Source organism: Otolemur garnettii, unplaced genomic scaffold, assembly GCF_000181295.1.
Source record: "Otolemur garnettii isolate 467f Iridium unplaced genomic scaffold, OtoGar3 scaffold00037, whole genome shotgun sequence".
Lineage (NCBI taxonomy): Eukaryota > Metazoa > Chordata > Mammalia > Primates > Galagidae > Otolemur > Otolemur garnettii.
The window spans coordinates 10,322,955-10,344,302 of record NW_003852432.1 but is presented as its reverse complement, the minus strand read 5'-3'; the positions used below and the strand labels follow the sequence as shown (position 1 = coordinate 10,344,302).

At 37.5% G+C, this 21,348-nt stretch overlaps 1 protein-coding gene across 1 annotated transcript in view; it reads right to left on the bottom strand.

Moving 5' to 3' along the window:
• Nucleotides 1–21,348, bottom strand: part of CTTNBP2 (cortactin binding protein 2) — a 161,684-nt gene that overhangs the window by 83,198 nt on the left and 57,138 nt on the right. Inside the window, exon 3 of the mRNA XM_003789791.2 lies at nucleotides 10,773–10,997. Coding sequence (XP_003789839.1) covers nucleotides 10,773–10,997 — 225 coding nt within the window. The remainder of the gene's footprint in view (nucleotides 1–10,772; nucleotides 10,998–21,348) is intronic.

Here is a 21,348-nt window from a genome sequence, read left to right as displayed (position 1 = left end):
TCTGGGACTTGCTCCATCAGTTCTCATGTTGCTCTTTATAAATACCAAACATCTGCTTCTCTATAAGCTCCTTCCAATCAGTATATGAATATACTCCCATACTTTAAAAATAAGTTTTATAATAAAAAAAAATTCCTTGGCCTTTCCAGTCCAGAGACAAAGTATCTGTGCTGAACAGACTAAGATGTGTAGTACTAAATTCTAATCCCAAATTTGTGAGCTATGTGACCTTGGTAAGTTATCTCTCTAAGAAGCAATGCTGTATGGCCCTTATTTGCACAGTAGGGCAGTATTATTACTTTGGGGTATTAAATGAGACAACGTTGTGAAACACATAACATAGTACCTGGCACTAAAACATTTTAAGTTTTCAATTCATAATATAATAGTCACTTGTGTTATTTTAAAATGTGCAACTTTGTACTTTTTTTCTCCTCTGAAAACACAATACAGGTAAACAAGGTTATAGGAACTAGACTGTATTAAACATGTAGATGCATGGTTTTAGGAGTTAGATAGAGGCTATAATTCAACAGTTACAAAGTAAATCAGAGAAAATTCTATTTCCAATAATGGAGGAGTAACGTTTGTGGGACTAAATCTCCTACAGATAATAAATCCTTAAAAACCATAAAAAATATTGATTTAAAAGCTTTTGAGCACAAAAAGAGGTGGAAATGGGAGAGGAGTAAACCCTCCCGTTAGAAAGGAGCCAACAGCATTGGACGAGATTTACTCTGATATAGCTCTGAACTGGGGTAACTCCCTATCCCAGTAGCACTGAGAGCTAAAGATCAAGCATAAAGCACTGGTTACGTGAGCTTGAGGAATCAGACTGGGACTGGGGCTCCACAGTTAACTCCACCAGCATCCTTGGTTGAACCCTGAATTATGCATTTATGAGGTGGACTCCATGCAGAGTGATGGAAGGTCACTGATAAATGGCTGAGATTACTGGGCAATGCCTTTAGCCAACTGGATGGAGACAGAGCTCAGACCAGTGTTTTCCACCTTTTTCACCTCATATACTTGAACTTATAGTTAAATTTCTATGGTACACTTAAATTGTGTTGATCAAAAAAAGAGTAAAAAAAAAGAATATACTTACTATGCTTCGAACTTATTTCAAAAATAATTTAATGAATGATCATTAAAAATTTTCTCAGTACACGTAAGATCCTTTCACAGCACACCAGTATGCCATGGCACATCAGTTAAAAATCACTGGTTTAGAACATGAATCTAACCAGGTTAACTGCCTACGAGAACAAAATACAACTCTTCAGGAGATCAGAGAACCCAGCGTCTATACCACACCGTCCCAATGTCCAGCATAGAGTAAGAAATTACTAGATATACTACAAAAAAAAAAAAAAAAAAAAATTAAATAGAAGAAAAGTGATCCAGAGATCTAGATCTTTCTACTTCTAGAGAAAAGTAGTCAACAGAAGTTGGGCCAAATATGATTCATTTTGGAATTAACAGAACCTTTTTAAAACTGACATTTTCAATGGTCAATTAATGAGCAGAGGGGAATTCTTGACATAGAAATGGAAATTATAAAAATAAGAATGGGGTAGTGCCTGTGGCTCAAAGGAGTAGGGCACCAGTCCCATATGCCGGAGGTGGAGGGTTCAAACCCAGCCCTGGTAAAAATAAATAAATAAATAAGAATGGAATGGACAATCTAGAACTGAACAGTATAATATCTAAAGTGACAAAAAGTTTATTGAATAGGTTTAATAGCAGATTTTGGAGAGCAGGGGAAAAATGGATTATGAATTTGAAAACAAAGCAAATGACAAATGGGAAAAGCAAAGAAAAAATGACTAAGAAAATGAACTGCACCTCAGTGATCTACAGAACAATATATAAAGTAGCATAAATTCCAAGTGACTAGAGTTCCAAAAAGAAGGAAAGTGTAGGAAAGTAAAATAGCTTAGAACCAATATGGCCCCCGAATTCACAACTTTGATATAAAGACAAACTTACAAATCCAGGAAGCTCAGCAACCTCAATGTTGATAAGTATGAAGACAATTATATCTAGGCACATCTTAGTAAAACTGCTGAGAGCAAAGATATGGGGTCAGTTGAAAACAGCCAAAAATTAAAGACACATTACATACCAAGAACCCACAGCATAAAGGACGATAATGATGATAATGATCTCAAAATATATGAAGCGAAAACTGACAAAAATAAAGGGAGAAACAGACAAATCTCATAGTTACAATCTCATAAAATGTCTAGATTAAAAACATCAGCAAGAATACAGTAGATCTGAATAACACTAAAAATGCCTTTGACATTCATAGAGCAGAACATTCTAAAATATGGAAGATGTATTCTTTGCGCTGAGCTATTCAAAACGACCAAAAGGCTAAAATCTTACAAAATATGTTCTCTGACAATAGCAGAATTCAATTGTAAATAAATCATAATATGATGTTAATAATATCCCCAAATCGAAAAATAAAACAATAGTATTCTAAATAGTAAAAAGGTTTAGGAAGAAATCACAAAATAAAATAAATTATATTTGGGGGTGAATGAAAATAAAAATACAACATACCAAAATGTGTGGGATCCACTGAAAGCAGGGCAGCTAAAGGCAGTTACTCAGAGCTTAGAGAGAAAGAATAGTTTTCAATGCCCATATCAGAAAAGTTGCCTCAAATCAATCATCCAAGTTTTAACTTAAGAAGCTAGGAAAAGGTAAACAAATTAAATCCAAAGTTAGTAGCAGGAAGCAAATAACAAAGAAATCAAAGAAAGAGAAAAAACAGATGACAGAGGAAAAAAAAAGCCAAAGTTGTTTCTAAACTAAAAGAAACTAGAAACCTAACTATACTAGGTTAATAGTATCTTTAAACATCTAGAAAACCAGATTAAGAAAAAGAGAAAAACACAAATTACAACACCAACGAAACAAGGGATAGCACTACATAATGCACAGATGTTTAAAAGATAAGTTTGTGCTAATAAATTCAACAAATAAAAAAAACAATTTCCTCTGAAATATACAGCTTTCAGAAATGATGGAAAATGACATAGAAAATTGGAATAACTTTATATTTTTTAAAGAAGTTGAATTATGATTAAAAAATGTTTTTCCAAAGAGAACTCCTAGCTTAGGAGGCTTTACTGGGGAGTTCTAAGTAAAATCAAAGAAAGAAATGATACCAAACTTATACACATTCTTAGAAAATAGAGGAATAAATACTTCCAATTCGTCTTACAAAGCACCAACTTCCTTAATACAAGAAACAATTTTTTTTTTTAATTTACCGAAAAAAAGGTCTCTCCTGAACATAGACATGAAACTCTTTAGCAAAGCACAGGCAAATAAAATCCAGTAATGTATAAAAACACCAAAAAAAAAAGGTGACCAAATGAGATTTCCTTCAGGGATCTAAGTTGGTCTAATATTTGAAAACCAATCTGTATAACTCATTATATTAAAAGAAGCGGAAAAACCATGATTATCTCAATAGATGTGGATAAACCATTTTACAGAATTCGAAACGCACTCAGGATAAAAACCTTTCAACAAAGTTAGAATGCAACCTCAAATGAGATAAAGGCCATCTATAAAAAGCATCATGCTTCATGGCGAAATATAGAATATTTTCTTCCTTGGATAAAGGAAAAGTCTGCTTTCATCCTTTATATTCAACATTGTACTGGCCATCGAAGTAACAAGTGGGGGAAAAGGAAGAGAAAAAAGGCAGATGGGCAATTCGGGAAGGAAGAAGTAACATGGGCTCTATTTATAGATAACAGACTTGCTTCCCTAGAAAGCCGTGTATAAGAGACAAAGCAAATGCTAGAACTATTTAAAGAATTTAGCAAGATCACAGGATACAATGTCAACATACAAAATTCAACAGCATTGGGAAAGTTTCAAGAAAACATGATTTACAATAGTAGAAAAAATAAAATATTTAGAAATAAAAACCACAAAATGCATGTAAGACTGAAAACAACAAAATGTTACTAAGAGAAATGAAAAACCTAAATGTATGGAGAAACAGACTATCACCACGAATTAGAAGGCAATTTTATTAAGACGCCAATTCTTATAAAATTAGTGTACAGAGTCAATGAAATTTCAATCTCTGCAAACTTTTGGAGAAACCAACAAACTGCTTTTAGTTTCTTTCTTTTTAATGGAAATGCAAAGGCTGTAGAATAATGAAAAAAAATTGATAATGAAAAACAAAGCTAGAAGATTTATAGTTGCTTATATTTACCTGAAGCTCTATTACAGGTAAGACTAATCCATGATGTAAAATTCAGAATAGTGCTCAGTGGCTGCCTGAGTTAGGGAAGGGACTTACTGGAAGGGATTCCAGGAAACTCCCTGTGGTGACAGAAATATTCCATAGTATCTTGTTAGGGGTGCAGGTTATACAGGTGCATGCATTTTCAAAACTCATCAACACTTAAGATATGTGACGGTCACGTCATGTACATTTTTCCTTAAAAAGCTGTTAACAAATATTCAGCTGTATGTTGGTCTTTTACAGAGGTATGAATTAGCAATTCTGAAACTTCTCTGTGTTCTATACTTGAATAAACAAGAAAATATACTGAAGCACAAAGGAAGCCAGGTTTCTCCCTGTTGGAGAAAGGAACCATAGGTAGAGAAAAGACTGGAACATACTCCACAGATTTGGATTAGAACTGGAGAGATCCATGTCAGTACAAACTCATGGTTTGATACAGAGAGAGAAACAGACAAATATATGTGTGTACATGTGAATGTGATAAATATATATAACTTCCTAGCTCTAAATGTGTTTCTACATATCATTTTCCATTAAAAAGGAAACTAACGCCTCTGGAAGAAATCACTAATCCCAGGGTTGGGGTAGGGAGGGGACAGGATGAGCCTGCAGGATCTTGCTGCAAGAAAGGCAGGAGGTACCAAGGATGCTGGGAATTTCAAACAGAGCCAGCTTAACAGGCTCCCGCTGGCTACATCTGGAACCGACACAGTGATGAGACGTTTCTGCCTGATAAGTAAGACTCCAGCACTCCACACTGATACAAATAATAACAAGTAAAACTGCCTCCCCTACCCCCTTGGGCCATGGAGCAGTTCAGGTCTGTGGGCTGTTTAGGAACCAGGCCACTCAGTGGGAGGTGAGCGGCTGGTGAGCCAGGGAAGCTTCATCTGTATTTACAGCCACTCAGCATCCCTCAAGACTGCCTGAACTCTGTCTCCTGCCAAATCAGCCATGGCCCTGGAGTCTCACAGAAGCATAGACCCTCCTGTAAACCGCACATTCACAGGATCTAGGTTGCATACTCCTGTGAGAATCTAATGCCTGATGATCTGGGGAGATGTAATGCACTTAAATTTTCCTAAAACCGTATTCCCCAAGCCTCTTCCCCCTAGTCCATGGAAAAACTATCTTCCCTGAAAGCAGGAGCTGGTGCCAAAAGGTTGAGTTCTGCCGAAATAAGAGACAGCATCACACAGTGGTGAGTACATGACCGTACAGGCAGATTGCCTGTGTTCAAACTGGTATGCACAGTTGTTCAAATTCTCTGTGGTCTTGTTTTTCTTGTGTTTAAGAAGGACAATAACAGCACCTATCACCTCACATTCTAGGGATCAAATTAGTTAATTCAATAGGGAAGGGCATGCACTAAAAATGCTCTGCGAGCTCATTACACCACGGGGGAGTCCCTTAAACTCTCTGGACTTACCCACATTACCTGGAAACCTCCTCCTCCTCATTCTCACTCAGAGTCATCAATTCTCTCCTATATTGACTTTTCCTATTATCAATAAAGTAGCTTCACATTAGTATTTTCAGTAATAAATTCATGAAGTTTATCCAAGTCAGCAAACCAGCAGCAAATGTGCACTTACATTCAGATTTGAGTGATCTGAGTACTACTTTATCCATACACTGTCATAAGTAATGTTTTAAATAACTTTTAAATAATATCTAATGAGCTGCCTACTGTGTAGAAGGAGCCACACTAGAAATTACTCAGACTACATACAAAATGGCATAAACTCCATTTATTTGATTCAGGACCTTAAAATGTTTTAAAGAGATGATCAGATTACAGGACTATATACTAAGTTAAGAAGGAACCATGAATATACATAAATTGCTGAGTTCCGGCTGACTCTACAATGTCCTTGTCCAATTTATATCTGTTCACAATCACTTTCAAGTAGGGGCTAAGGGGAATTTTGTAGAGAGCAGTATCACCAAACCCTTTCGCAGAAAGCAGTGGCTTGTGTGGAAGAGCTTAGAAGAACTAAGACAGCTTCACTGGTAGTGAGAAAGTGGGTGGTTGCTCCAAGAATAGCACCCAGATTGGGAGCCATGAATGAAGAGGCACCAAACATGTGTTTTTACAGAATGGAAGAAAAACTCTGTAGGTGGGAGCACCGCAGCAATGTAAAGGCAATTAGTTCTAATTCAAAGCGGAAAACAGAAAGGAAAGCAATTATGGTCATTTATAAAATGAGAAAACAGAGTACGTTTGTCACATCACAAAGGACTCATGACATCTAACCAGGTTTCTTATTGCTCCCCCTAACCCCAAACCTTTTAACACTCTTTGCATCCTTGACCTCTTTTCCACCTGGTCACCCCAACCCACCTGTTCATTCCTGATAAACAATGAGATACATTAAAAGATCTTTTCAATTTCTTTTTTCTAATTTCAAAGGGGCTATAGCTGCCGCTTGGCACTTTGGGCTGTGCAGTTTTCACCTACTCCTTTCTCTAAATTAGATATTCTAGAGTGGGAAGACAGCCCCTGGGAGCAGGAGTTTGACTCATTTCCACGTAAGTGAATCAGGCAAACTGCCCTCCCCTGAGAATTTCTGCTCATAGCCACAGACCTTAGTCTCCAGATCCCTCTCGATAATTGCCCTGCAACACTCCTGGGGAATCAAAATGCATTTTGAAATATAATAATGAAAAAAAGAGACTCAGGAATGAGTTCAAGTAATCATTCACATGCAAAATGTCCTAAATACTCTTCCCAAAAATGTTGTCAATGTGGTAGAGCACATTGTCTCTACCACATTATTATTGTAGCAATTTAAAATTAAAACGTACTTACACATATGATAGGGCAACTATTAACACGATAAGATAGAGAGCACTGAATACAAACAGCAGAAAAAACTGCAATTTGTTCTAATACAAAGAAAAAGGGACATGAAATCAAGTAAACAAAACAAATAATTTGTTCTCTTCCAACCCATTTGCCATTTCATGGGTTACACACTGCTGGAAATTCCTTCCTCTGTTAAGAGAATTCTCCACCTTATGATTCTCCTCTATAGAAACTAAACCAGGTTCTCCTGGTCTTCTGTGTGTCCTAACCTTAGCTGACCACATGCACCTGCCTTGGGCTTCAAATGGGAAGTGAGGCAATGAAGTAGGGCCCAGGAGACACCATGCAGGATGCAGGACGCAAGAACCACAGCAGCGATGGCAGTGAGCTGTCTGACATCATCGGGGCCAAGAGGCAAGTGAAGCGGCCACTTCCCATCAGCAGAAGCATCACCTGCTGCAGACTAGCTGTGTACCAAGCACCAGTCTATGATGCTGGCCGGGAAGAGCTGGGCTCCTGGGTTTCGCCAACCATGCTAAGGCACATTGTAAGCTAGCAAATTATTTCCATAAGCCAGTCAGTAAATGCCCTTTCTGCCTAACTCAGTGAACACTGGCTTCACCTGCTTAAAATTAAGAGTCCTGTCTGAGCATCTATTATCACACAACTCACCTAAGTATAATGAGTTTATGGATCAGAAATGCTGCATCTGATCCATAAACATATTTTTAGTGTTTCTGCTGGTGAAAATAATTGTTCTCCCTTCTGTGGTTCAAAGGAGTGGGGCGCTGGCCCCATATGCCAGAGGTGGTGCTTTTGAACCCAGTCCCAGCCAAAAACTGCAAAAAAAAAAAAAAAAAAACCTCTGCTCAAATTAAAAATTCCTATTTCTGGGCCTTGCTTTCTAAATACAAATAAAATGTTTGAAAATATATGGATTTTTCTCCATACTGTTCAAAGAAATTGGAATAGATATTCTATTAAAAGATGACACACAAGATTAAAAACAAAAAACAAATATCATTCCACCCTGGGTTAAGGGCTCCAAAAGAGAAGTATATTACCGCAGGCAAAATCCCCTGTGATGATTACTCATTAGCTTATTCAAAGTGGCTTTATAGGCTCAGTCTGTTTGCCAAATTGACTCTTGCCCAAATTTCCCTGGCACACAAATTACCAAACAGTTAACCCTCCTATTAGTAGTCTCAGCAGGAACCAACACATGAATGAGCAGGGAGCCTCTTCTCCGGCCTTGAGAGGCCAGCCAGAGCAGCGCTCGGGCCAGACGCCTTAGAATTACCAAAGAGATATGCCCAGTGTCAGATAATAAATACTTGAATTGTAGATAATGGGGCCTTTGCTTTCCCAGACTTTTGCTCTGGCAGTGATTTAAAGCACTGGACTCATTTAAAATAACGGATTTTTTTTCCCCTTACTGCTTTCACATTTCTAAAACTGCAATTTACTCTGTATGCAAGGGAGTCGAAGACATCTGGTTAACCTATTTACTCTTAGGACCAAGGGGTAACAGGTAATTCCGTTACAAAGATGACTTTGAACTTTCAGCTTTTATTGCCTGATACACTATTTTCTTTATAAATTAAGACACAGGATTACAGTATGAACTATAATTCTTCTCACATGCTATCATCTATGGGAAGAGAGGAAAAACAAAAGGTAGCACTCCCTGTCAGTGACTCTTCTCTGAAACCACACGGCCAATGAATCCGGCCCTAAAAGACTCCTGTATCCCTGTTCTGCATGGGAGTCAGACCCCGGGCTCATTTTCCATTAGCCTCTCAGGACCCATAGGACAGAACAACTTCCTTTCACTACCAGCCAGGTTGGAAATGACCCAGTCATTCAGAAACAAACAGGATGTAAGTTGATTAAAAAAAAAAAATCAGCTAGATAATAAAATCTTTGATGAAACTAGAAATGTTCTTTTCTTCCCCTAAAAAAGAAATAAGTAAAATGCACAAAAATTTAGGAAAGGATCCATTTTTTTAATACATGAAATGAAAATGAAATATTTTCTTAATTTTTGGTAATACAACATGAAATCCATTATAAATCATTTATTATGAAATAGCTCATTTGACAGGTTAAGAACATAATTGAAACATATGCCATCCAAGAAATACAAATGAGTTTCAGTGACATCAGCTGAAATACACTGGCGCTTGCTTATGTGGTTTGTGGGACATTTTGAAAACCTCCAGAGACTTCAGTGGTTATCTGCAGGGCTTTGTAGAGGGTTCAAATGGTCCAAACTAAAACTGGTTTTTGCCTCTCATCCATGGAAGGCCCTCTATTCTTCTTGAATATTTTACTCAGTGGTTTAGTTTTTTATCATGTAACATACTGAAGAAAATGTATTCAGTACTTATACCTGAATGGCATTCATATGTTAATGTAAAGATATAATTACAGGGAAAAGACACACACATTAAATGGGATTAGAAATATTTATATTACGGTGCATTCATGTTAATTGTTAATCAAAGGTTGGATATAAGATATGAAGTATTCTCGGAAGACCGGGAGTGGTGCCTCCTGTCTCTAATCCCAGCATTTGGGAAGGCCAAGGCAGGAGGATCACTTGAGGCCAGGAGCTAGAGAGCAGTCTTGGCAACAAAGTGAACCCCCATCTCTAAAAAAATTTTTAAAATCAGCCAGGCATGGTGGTAAGTGCCTGTAATCCCAGCTACTCAGGTGACTGAGGCAGGCGGACCGCAGAGACTGAGGATACAGTGAACTCTGATCTTACTACTGTGCTCTAGCCTGGATCAGACTTTGGAAAAAACAAACAAAAGAATCTTCTAAAAGACACATTTTAATGTATGCAATTGATGCTTTAATAATGGGGGGACTATATTAGGTTTAATTCTGATCATATCCGACAGGATTAGCTTTTGTGACTTTCTCGTTCTCTTTTTTAAATAAAGGGAATCAGTAGTCTTGGCAGAATATTTAATAGGCAAATCTTAAATTTCTATTTGCTCCTGGCTGATTGCAGTTAAGTGTTTATCAAGCTTAGTAGTCTCTGAAGCATGTACTCAAGGGAAAGACACACATAGTGCGCGTGCGTGTGTGTTGGTGGTGGGTGGAAGAGGGAGGAAGAGGTTTGGTTTAAATGAAACACATGTGCGCAAGAGGCTGGGTGTCTGCAGCTGACACGGCCATCACATCCCGGAGGTGAGTCTGACAATAACCAGGACTTTCAGACGACATATTGTAAGGCTATGTATACCATGAGAACACTCATTCTATCCTCTTCATGCTATTTTCATTTTCCAAAGAAATAATAAAAAACAAAATAATAATCTCTAATTGCAAAGAAATATTTGAGACAGACACGAGACGAATTAAGTAGGGGATGCCACCACATGATCAGAGAGTCCTGGGGCACGTCTGGGTGACCCATCTGATAAAAGTATCAAAGCAACTATTAGGGGAAACACAATTTCTGTCATACTTCCTTTATGGTTTAATGTTACATTTCAAACACTTTAAGTTACATTTTATAAGGGACACCATCTCACACTTTTAAATATTTACTGAACTCCTTCCTGGAAATGCATAATATTTAAGAACAAACAACAATCTCAGAGATGGTTTCCTTATTCAACACGGCATTATGGGGAAATAACTGTTTGAAAGCCTCAATACCTTTTTTTGTCTGCTCTCAGCAGCAGCCAGCTGTGTGGCCATCCTTTCCTGCATTTTTCTGCAGTGGGCCATGACTGCTTCAAGGATGGAGAGGGGGTTGGTACAAACCGGCTTCTTCTCTTTGTCCCCAGCACCTGCTTCATAGTCTCGCTGGAGCGCCAAAAATGGGTCGTTTAGATTAAATCTCCCATACCGTTCCTGGATAAATACTTCCTTCCTGCGAGCCTAGGACAAAATTAGAGAAATATATTGAAGAAAGAAGTGAAAATACACAGAAAGACATTTATAAGAAGGTTTTGTGATTACTTTTCCAAATGGTATTCCCCAATGCTGTGAGTGATGGCTTAGGATGTCAGGTGCTGAGAGGGGAATGTGACCCCCATTCTCTGACTAGCCAGCCCGCCTTCAGTCTGCTTTCAAATTTTCTTCAAGAATATTGTCTTTTATACTGCAAATGATGCAAATATACTTTTCCCCCATGGTGCCATACTTCCTCAAGGATCTAAATTTAAGGTGTATTCTTTCCTCATTTAAAGTAAAATCAGAAACATTGACTATTAAAATAAGTTTTAGCAAAAGGTCAAAAATAAAATTATTTCTATATTGATAGAAATTATATTTCAAAGAATTATTATCAGGTTAAATCATAAAAAATAAATTCCTCACACTTTTTTTATAGCCAGAAGTAAATTATAAGAATATTTGCTTTCAAAAAATTACTTTGTGACATGTCTATGCAAAAAAATCACAATATTCATATTTTCTGAAGACTGATCAACTATGAAAACCTTCAGAAAATTTTTTAAAATCAACTATCTCTTCATCATTGAAGGGCATTAAAATATAGTTCACAGAATCCCTGGACAGAATGCAACCTAATTATCCTCTAAGTGTCAGTCCATCAGTGACGAAGTTAATTTCACACCCATGTAATGAGCACAAATGCAATTTTCTATAATTAACCAACCACAGTCTCTGCACAAAATGGAAAATAGCAGTAGAAAAGACTTGAAAACTAGCAACATTTTCTTTACTCAGGTCATTTTGGAATAGTCTCCAGAAAAAAACTGTTCTATGTCACTGGCAATGGAAAAACCAAATTACAGTAAGTTAAGCTTAATTGTTCAAAACGTGAAACATGTTTTCTAAGGAAATATTTCATAGGGTTCCTCATTTTAAAAGCCATTGCATTGAACAGCCAAACTTTTCCAGCTTTAGCGGGCTGTCAGCCGGCCAACAACTAGATAAACACGTGCTGTGACAAATGAGAAAAACCTAACATTTCCTTTCCTATTATCAAGTTAAATTAAGAAATAAAACTTACAGCAAGTCCGGCTTCACTACTAAATTTAAGCCAGCTTTCAAAAGATCATTTTAAACTTAAAAGATAACAAGGTTTATGAGTTAAAAGCATTTGGTATTTTTAGATCCTTCAAATTCAATTATGTAATCAATATACTGAGTAAGTATCACTTGAGAGACGCAATTTCAAAAGCAGTTTTATTTTGTTCACTTTCCTCTTCGTATTTATTCAATATAATAGTTTTTCCCCTAACTCTGGGTGAAAACTTGGACAGTTGCATGATTTTCCTACTCACTTTTATTTAATAAAAGTCCTAAATCCTATAGTCACTTCGAGTCATAAAACAGACTCAAATTGGTTATTGGAACATCCATCTTCATTCAGTGGGATGGCAGCTTCCCTCCCTTCCTCTTCCCTCCTTCCCTTCCCAAGAGGGAAATCATTCTGTTCCCTCTTTCTAAGCTGTTTCAGTCCCTTCTGGATTTGAAGGGATTGGAAGTGGATGAAAAAGAGGAGGTGAGAAGAGCAGGAATGGCTGACCTGCCTGGTTCAGCTGGGCAGCTAACTGTGCCGAGAGTGCTGAATATTTAAAGCCTATTCCTTTCCCATGAAGAGCTTTGTGACTGCTTTAGGGGGTCAGCCCATCTCACACCGCTGGGCTCCTTTGTCTACAGCTTCCTGGATATAGGCCATAAATTTAGGACAGGCTACATAATCTGCATGACTCAGTACAAAATGAAAATGTGGAGCTCTTTATCCTAAAACTATAGTAGAACCTCTGCAAGTTGACCAGCCAAGGAACTGTACCAAACTGGTCAACATATGGAGGTGGTTTAGGATCTAGAGTTACAGTACTGATACATACAAGTAGTGCATGTCTGGTCAGTGAAAATTAATCAATTTGAGAAGGTGGTCAGTGTAGGGAGGTGGTCAACTATGGAAGTTCCACTGTATTAAGAATTTCAAGATGACCACAGCACAACATTTAACCAATCCCAGAGCCCTCTGAGGTCATGACCTCTGCAACTGCACAGGTTATATGCTCACTAACCCTACACAGACTCTTTATGTAGCCTCTGGTATTCAGCTCTTGTTGGTGAGATCTCATGGTCTCTCCAGATTTTCCTACTGAATAGGACATAAATCAATCTCATTCCCACTCGTTGCTGCCCATGGCCCAAGCTTGTCTGTAGGAAACACCCATGAGAAAAGCTGGGAGTCTCCACAAGACGACAACTGCTTCCATCTCTCCTTCACTTCTGCAGTGGCTGTCTGCTCAACCCCACCTCCACCCTGCCCACCAGTATCTGCAGGGGAAATCAAATCTATTAAGTCATTAAATAGTCCCCTGAATCCTTTTTCTCTTGACTTGAAATGAAGGGAAAAGCAACTAGATGGGCAGGACTCACAGCACAATTCTCTGCAGAAAAATGTGCTTTGATAAAAATCTTTCTCTTTATTTCAACAAATACATTCTTTTATACTCTTGATGTTGGTTCGGATTAGAAGTCAAACTAGATTTCAAATACTATTTCATCTGAAAATTGGCCATTGGTCCTCCCTTTAGTATCCAATATTTATCATCATGGGGTCATGGCTGAAACTTGCATCTTTGGAACCCCTTGTAATTAGCTAATATCTACTTAGCCACCCAATATATTTTATGACATACAAAACTTACAACACAAATTCAAGCAATTCCTTAACACACAGGTTATTCTGATATCCAGTTGCATCATTTAAGAAGTAAATACATGTATCATGAATCCACTTCCAGCTTCACCCAGATTTTATAATCTAAAATTATTTAATACCATTTTTTAACTAGTGTGAAATAGTTTTGTGTGTATTTTTGTTGTGTTTGGTTTTATTTTAAAATTACTAGCTTTAACTGACTGTCATGATATGACATTGTTAAGTGTGGGCAATGGCTTTTTCTGATGAAAATGTTGTATAACTGTATGCATACAGGATCATAAACATAAAATGATTATTTTACAAATATGGTGTGACACTTAATATTTAGCATGAAATATAAGATTTACACATTAGAATCCCTTAGGGGTAGAAACAATGGCTCTGTTTTTGCTGCTAACTAATGCACAACTGTGTTCCTGATACCTTTAGTCTTCAAAATGACAGGAATGAAACAGTTTTATTTCTTAACTAAGAGATCTTGTGTTTAATTTTTTTAAGTCCTTAAAACCATGGAAGCCTCAGGTAAAAATGAATGTCAAGAACCACGTGTAATTCATTAACATAAAACTGACCTCTGAACTCTTGTTTTTTGCTTTTGGACATGCTAAAACATCCATTCTATGACCATATGCAAATTTGTTTATGTATACTACATACATTCAACATGTATTTTTATTTTTTTATTTTTTTATTTTTTTGCAGTTTTTGGCTGGAGCTGGGTTTGAACCACCTCTGGCATATGGGGCCAGTGCCCTACTCCTTTGAGCCACAGGCACCACCCTCAACATGTATTTTTTAACATTCTTGTCTTATACTAGGATTTCTAGAAATAAGTAATTTTGAGGCTTAGCATATGTTTTTTAGCCTACAGATATTTATCAGGCTTATAAATAAGAATTCAGTTGCCCATCTTGATTCCATGGTTAAAAGGCACAGATTAAGTCACAGATGAAGCAAAGATGCTATAATATGAAGTGTGCACTTACTACATGGGGTATGACAAATCAATAACTGATTTTTTAATTAATTTTTACATAGTTGGCATTAGAATAAAATATATTCATTTTTTTTTTCATAAATAAGAAAAAAATGCCAGGGAGAAACAGAAAATTATTTTTCTATATCAACATATACCATCCCAAGTGGATTAGTCTCCCACACGGAGGAAGAGAGAACATAGTAGTAGATCCCATCTGGGAACTTCTGTTGATTTGAAAATTTCAATTTCTAACAACCAGGCTTCCCATTACCAGGTGCTAGGCAATAGTGACACACTCAAATGCCTGCAAGGCCAGACAGCCAACATCAGTGTGTATAACTGGTATATAGTATCTCAGTGTGGAATGGTAACCTTCTGGTCAACTAGGGATGACACCCTGCCAGTCAAACAAAATCTAGCCAGCAGGTCTGATTTGCCCAGGAGAAGATCTAGTTTCTAATCTGATTTAAAGAATGAGTCCAGTCACTCTGAGCCTCAGGGACTGTGTCTTCCACTAAATATTTTGCTTAGAATTCGTTTCAAGTGGGAATACTTATTTAATTGACATCCAACCTACCACAGATGCATAATGAATACTTGTTGAATGGATAAAGGTAGCACTTAACAAACTTAGGAAAACAGAGTATGTGTCCAAGAGCCACCTGAAAAAAACAGCTCAGACCTCATTACTCTGTTGGAGGGAAGTAAAGTCTCTTCGCCAGGGTACAATCTTCTTAAGAAACTGGAGAGGAAGTCAGGCCAATGTTAGACTTCCCTGGCATTACAGAATCAATTCTAGAGAAAAATGATGGCTAAGGATCAGATCACTCACTACCCAAGACAGAATTAAGGGATGCTGAAAGACTAAATTAACTTTCTAATCTAAAGCCAGGTGAGAGGAGTTTGTGGTGTTCCATGGCTCACAATTCTTTACAATAATTATTGTTCTTTGCACCCAGGTACAATTACATATAATAGAGGCACTGCACATACCACGGAACTGTCAGAGTAGCCTTTATAGAATGGAAATCTCCTTAGTCTCTTTCTCTGTTTAGAGCCTTTCTTTCAACACTTCTACATTCAAAGCCTTTTGGCACCTTCCTCCACCCCCACGTCTTTGTCTGTGCTGTGCTGGCCGCCTGGGACCACTTTCCCTCCTTCACTCACATAGTTCCCATGGACCCCCAACCCTAAATGACCCCATTTCTTCTTTTGCTCATCTTAAAAGTTTCAGAATTTAGCATGATTTGGATTCAAGGAAGCATCTATAAGAGAATACATGTCCTAGCTACTTGAAATCTCTTCACTTTAACTACTTTTTAACAAATGAGATGTCAATTCCTTTTAACATAATTATAAAAGGCTTATCTTTCTTAGAACATCTTACTTTGTAACAGGGTACTTATTTTTAATGTAGTACATTCCATTTATTAAGGGCAGATCAACAACATAGGCTTGTTTTAAAGTATAAGGAGATCGTGTAACAAAAATGGCCTGAAACATTTACTATACTGGGATTGAGGAGGACTGCCCCTAAAAAAGCAAGCATTAAAGATGCAGATAACTTCTTGGTTTACGCATCAGAATTGCTTGAGAATGAAATGCATTTCACGGAAATGAGTCAACAGACTAACTGCAATAAGAAAAACAGACTCTTAAGGAACTCTTTCTTATTGTTGTTGATTGAGACAGTCTCACTTTGTTGCTCTGGTCGAGTGCTGTGACATCACAGTAGAGTGCTATAACATCACAGCTCACAGCAACCTCAAACTCTTAGGCTTAAGCAATTCTCTTGCCTCAGCCTCCCAAGAAGCTGGGACTACAGGTACCCATCACAATTCCCAGCTATTTTTTTAGAGACAAGGTCTTGCTTTGGCTCAGGCTGGTCTCAAGCTCCTGAGCTCAGGCAATCCACCTGCCTCGGCCTCCCAGAATGCCAGGATTACAGGCGTGAGCCACCATGCCTGGCCTCTTAAAGGAACTCTTAAACCTAGATACACTCATGAATAAAAACATGGTTTCATCAGAATCTGAAGTTTTATCTTATCGAGAAAGTCACAAGCAGAAAATAAAAACAACCATTACTACTGGAGGATTTAATGTATACAACATTCCTACCTGGGTTTTAATTCTACACAGTGAATTGAACCGGTTTGGACATGACTAGTAAAAACTTGAAGAAGTGTACTTTAAATATTCAATTTTTTCCTATAACATGGAATACTCTTAAGAAAAGGAAACTACAACTTGCATTGTGAGTCATAATTAAAATTTATCACCAGTTTTAAAACATACTGAGAAACTTGTAACTAAAACAATTTCTGAAAAGTTGGAATGATTCTGTAACAATTAAAAATACTAATAAAATAACATTTATTGAGAACTTACTATTTATTGCTAGGTGTTTTATATTCATTTTTTCCTAACTACAAGCATAGGAGATAGCCCCGTTATTTGAATTCACATTTTATAGACAATCAGGCTAAGGCTTAGAAAAATTTAGTGATTTGCCTGTGGTCACTTTGGTAGGAGCTAGGATCAAGCCAGGTGAGTCTTATCCTAAAGCCTGCGCTTCTAAGCACAAAAACATAATTATGACAAGAGTATTTTGGAAAAGTAGAAAAGGCTTCAAAAACCAGTACTGTTCATAACACTATTCCAAAGCAGTACAAAGAAATGAGGTTTAAAGGGAAGACAAAAATATTACAGTGTTCCCAAGAAGTTAAGAGATTTCTACATGGACTACGTGTATTTCCATCATGACTGACCATGTGTAATCATGATGTAACAAGACAAAATTTTTTTCAAGATTATTTACAGAATGTATCATTTAAGTGTAAAATATAATTCAACAATAAAGAAGTGTCCAGACATGCTTTTCCCAAACAAATGATTACCTATAAATTAAAAACAAAACAAAACAAAAAACCCAGCATCAACATAGATCTAACAGGAGAAGGCTGCCGAGGAATTCTCTCCCCAGCTCTAGCCTACTCAACAGAGCCATGACAACCTTGGGTGTCAATGAAACAAAAAGCCACAGGGGATGGTGAAATGATGAGTCCAGTCTGACATGCTACACTGTTGCAGGAAAAAAATGTGAGTCAGCTCTTAGTCTACACACAGAAGCAAGTATCAAAACACCCAGGGGTGTCAGCCACCAGGGTACTCAAGGGATGAACAAAGAAATGCTCACTGTCCTCCCCCAGACCAGCAACTCAGCTCCCAGAATTCATTAATTAATAGACAAGAGATGCCAGAACTGGACAACACCTGGACTTCTGGGCTCACTTTTGGCTGCAATATTTAAAGAATGGTGAAGAGCAAAAGCATCTGACGAGAAGGCTGAAGAGAAAGAGGAGGATAAACGAGGGATGCTTAAAAGAAGAAAAGCCTCACGGAACATAATTGTCCTCTTTTCATATCTGAAGGCATTTTATGTTTAAAGAGATGTCTGATGATTTATTTATGTGATTCCCAAGGAATAAAATTAATGGCCAATACAAAAAGAATTTTTAAGGACTAAAGCTGTTTTAAGATATGACGGGCTGCATTGAGTTGGAGTGAAATGTCCAGCTGTGTTCCAAGCACAGGCTGATAAAAAATATGTGGTAGAAACGTAACTCAGGGGTCTCCAAACTCAGGACGGTCCTGGCCTGCTCAGCTACTCCCCTCAAACCCTGAAATACTATGATTCAAAATCAAAAGGGATAGAAAACATACAGAGATTTTCTTTCAAACAGTCAACATAAACATTTATCTATCCAGTCTGAAACCCCTGTCTTAGTGGTAAGGAGTTTTAATAGACCAAAATTAAGTAAAACTAAAATTAAGAGCTCTTAATTTCTTAGAGAAGAAAGAAGGAACAAACCCTACTTGTAAAGAAATGGGAATGTAGGCAAGGCTCAGTGGCCCATGCCTGTAATCCTAGCATTTTGGGAGGCCAAGATAGGAGGATCACTTGAGGCCAGGAGTTCAAGACCAAACTGAGCAAGAATGAGACCCTATCTTTATTTAAAAAAAAAAAAAAACAGAAAAGTTAGCCAGATGTGGTGACACGCACCTATAGTCCCAGCTACCAGGGCAGGGGCAGGAAGATGGCATGAGCCCAGGAGTTTGAGGTTACAGTGAGCTGTGATAAGAGTTTACATGTACACATTCTCTCTCTCTGTCCCCCCCCCACATGAACACACACCCCACACACAGAGTGGGTGGGTGACTATGAAGAGTAAAATAGCAATATTAAAATTAAATAGCTTTCCAGAGAAGGGCAATCACCTCCCTTCGGTGATCAGAAAGACAGAAATTCATTAGCCAGGAACAAAAATAACTTCTGGGATTATGACTTAAATGCCAAAAGATCTGAAGAGTTCATTTCAGTGACTGTCTCAAACGCTGCTTCTACATACATGAGCCACAAATAACGAAGGAGAACGTCACGGCTTCAGGCGATCTGCTGCGTAATGCAGCAATACCAGGCAAGTTTCCCTCCTCCCTCTCCCCGCCCACCTTCATTCCCTGACCTGTCTGCTACCTACAATGTCCTCCCTGCTCAAGACATCAAAATCTGAATGTGTGGAGACTGTCATGCCAAAAGCATACCTAAAGCATATCATGATCCTATATCAAGACTCTATTTGGTTCCTGAGACTAAAATCAGGAAGGCGTACTTAATAATCCGGGCGGCGCTTATGGCTCAAAGGAGTAAGGCACCAGCCCCATATGCCAGAGGTGGCAGGTTCAAACCCAGCCCCGGCCAAAAACTGCAAAAAAAAAAAAAAAAAAATCCACCAATTTTCTCTCAAAAATGTAAACCATTCTAACAGAATCCATGAAATGGCTTGGTTTCACATAAGTCAGAACCATAAGTAACCTCTTTCCTCTCCGCAATCTGCCCACATGTCACTGTGACTTTGTAAGCTACTCACCACCCTGCAGGTGTTCATCAGTGCTCATCCTCGCCCTAAGTGCTTCTCAACCTTCCTAATGCCGGGACCCCTTCCTCATGTTGTGGTGACCCCCAACCATAAAATTATTTTTGTTGCTACTTCATCACTGTAATTTTGCTGCTGTTATGAATTGTAATGTAAATATCTGATATGCAGGATGTATTTTCATTGTTACAAAGGGGTCGCAACCCACAGGTTGAGAACTGCTGTCCTAGACAGATATGCAATCCATGCTCATCTGTAGAAAATAAGATCACCTTTATTCCCTAACACTAGAGTGGTACACAAGTGCTATACTCTTCAGCTCCCCTTACCAGAGTAGACATTTAAACCAGAGCATGGCTGAAAACACCTACTGTCTCTGCCCTGGGCACCGAATGGCCACCATTAACAATAGCTTTACTTCTGCTAGCCAGTTAAAATCACGCTTTTTATATCTTCACATCTTAGAGAGCTATTAACAACCCTACCCACACTGTTTACTTATTGAAGGTTGGTAGAAATAATGGTTTCTATGACCGGGATTAATCGTACTCTGTAACTGTTAAATTATAAACAGACTGAGGGACAAAATAATTTTAGATTTCATGAAAGAGGTATTATTAGGCAACATTAATTGTAAAAACAAAATCCACACTTACTCTAATCTAAGCACATTTGTTTCATGTCTTTATTTAAAATCAGAATAATACTGATAAAAGGCAAAAGACAAAAAGATCTATAATTCAATCAGCAGGTATTTACCATTAAATACTCCTTATAGTCGTCAAGTTATTTTATTCAAGGATATATTAAAAATAGTTAAACCAGGATTTAAGTTAACATTTTAAGTAGCCCTTTTCATTTAATTTGCTAAGTTTTTCTCATTTCAATAAGTAATCTACATTAATATTTTTAACAGTATTCCAGAACAAATTCCAACATGCTGAAAAACCCCTTTATCAATTAGTACATTTTTCATTGTTCTAAGAAGGCTGTACATAAACTCTTTTATACTTCAGGTAAATGTATATAATAGTATTACTAAAGAGTAAAAATATTTTTATATTTATACTTCTAACAGCAGTAAAAGATGGAGTATTTTCTCACATATCAGTCTGCTCTGGCCATTACCATTTCACCTAATATGCTTATTTGAAAGACAAAATGATATGCTACTCACCAAAATATATGGTCATTCACTAATACTTTAATTTTCATTACTAATGGTTGTAATTCTCATATTTATATCACTCATTTAGATCTTAAGACATTTATTATTGTTTGCTCAGTTTTCTTTCTTTTTTTTTTTTTTTTGGCTGGGGATGGGTTTGAACCTACCACCTCCGGCATATGGGGCCGGCGCCCTACCGTTTTGAGCCACAGGTGCCACCCTTGCTCAGTTTTCCATTGCAGTTTTACTTAAGTAATTCAGAAGATTATTTCCATGTTACCTAAGATGCCAAATCACTGCTGATCAAATATTTTGAACATTTTCCCTAATTTTTCATTTGTCTTCAAAACTGTGTTTATGGTGGGTTAGGAAAAAGTTTTAGCTCTATCAGTCTTTTCCTTTATGCTTGTGAAGGTCATCTATATTCTGAGGCCTATTCACCCTTATTTTCTTCTAGTACTTTTTTAATTTTACATTTTTTTTTTTTTTTTTTT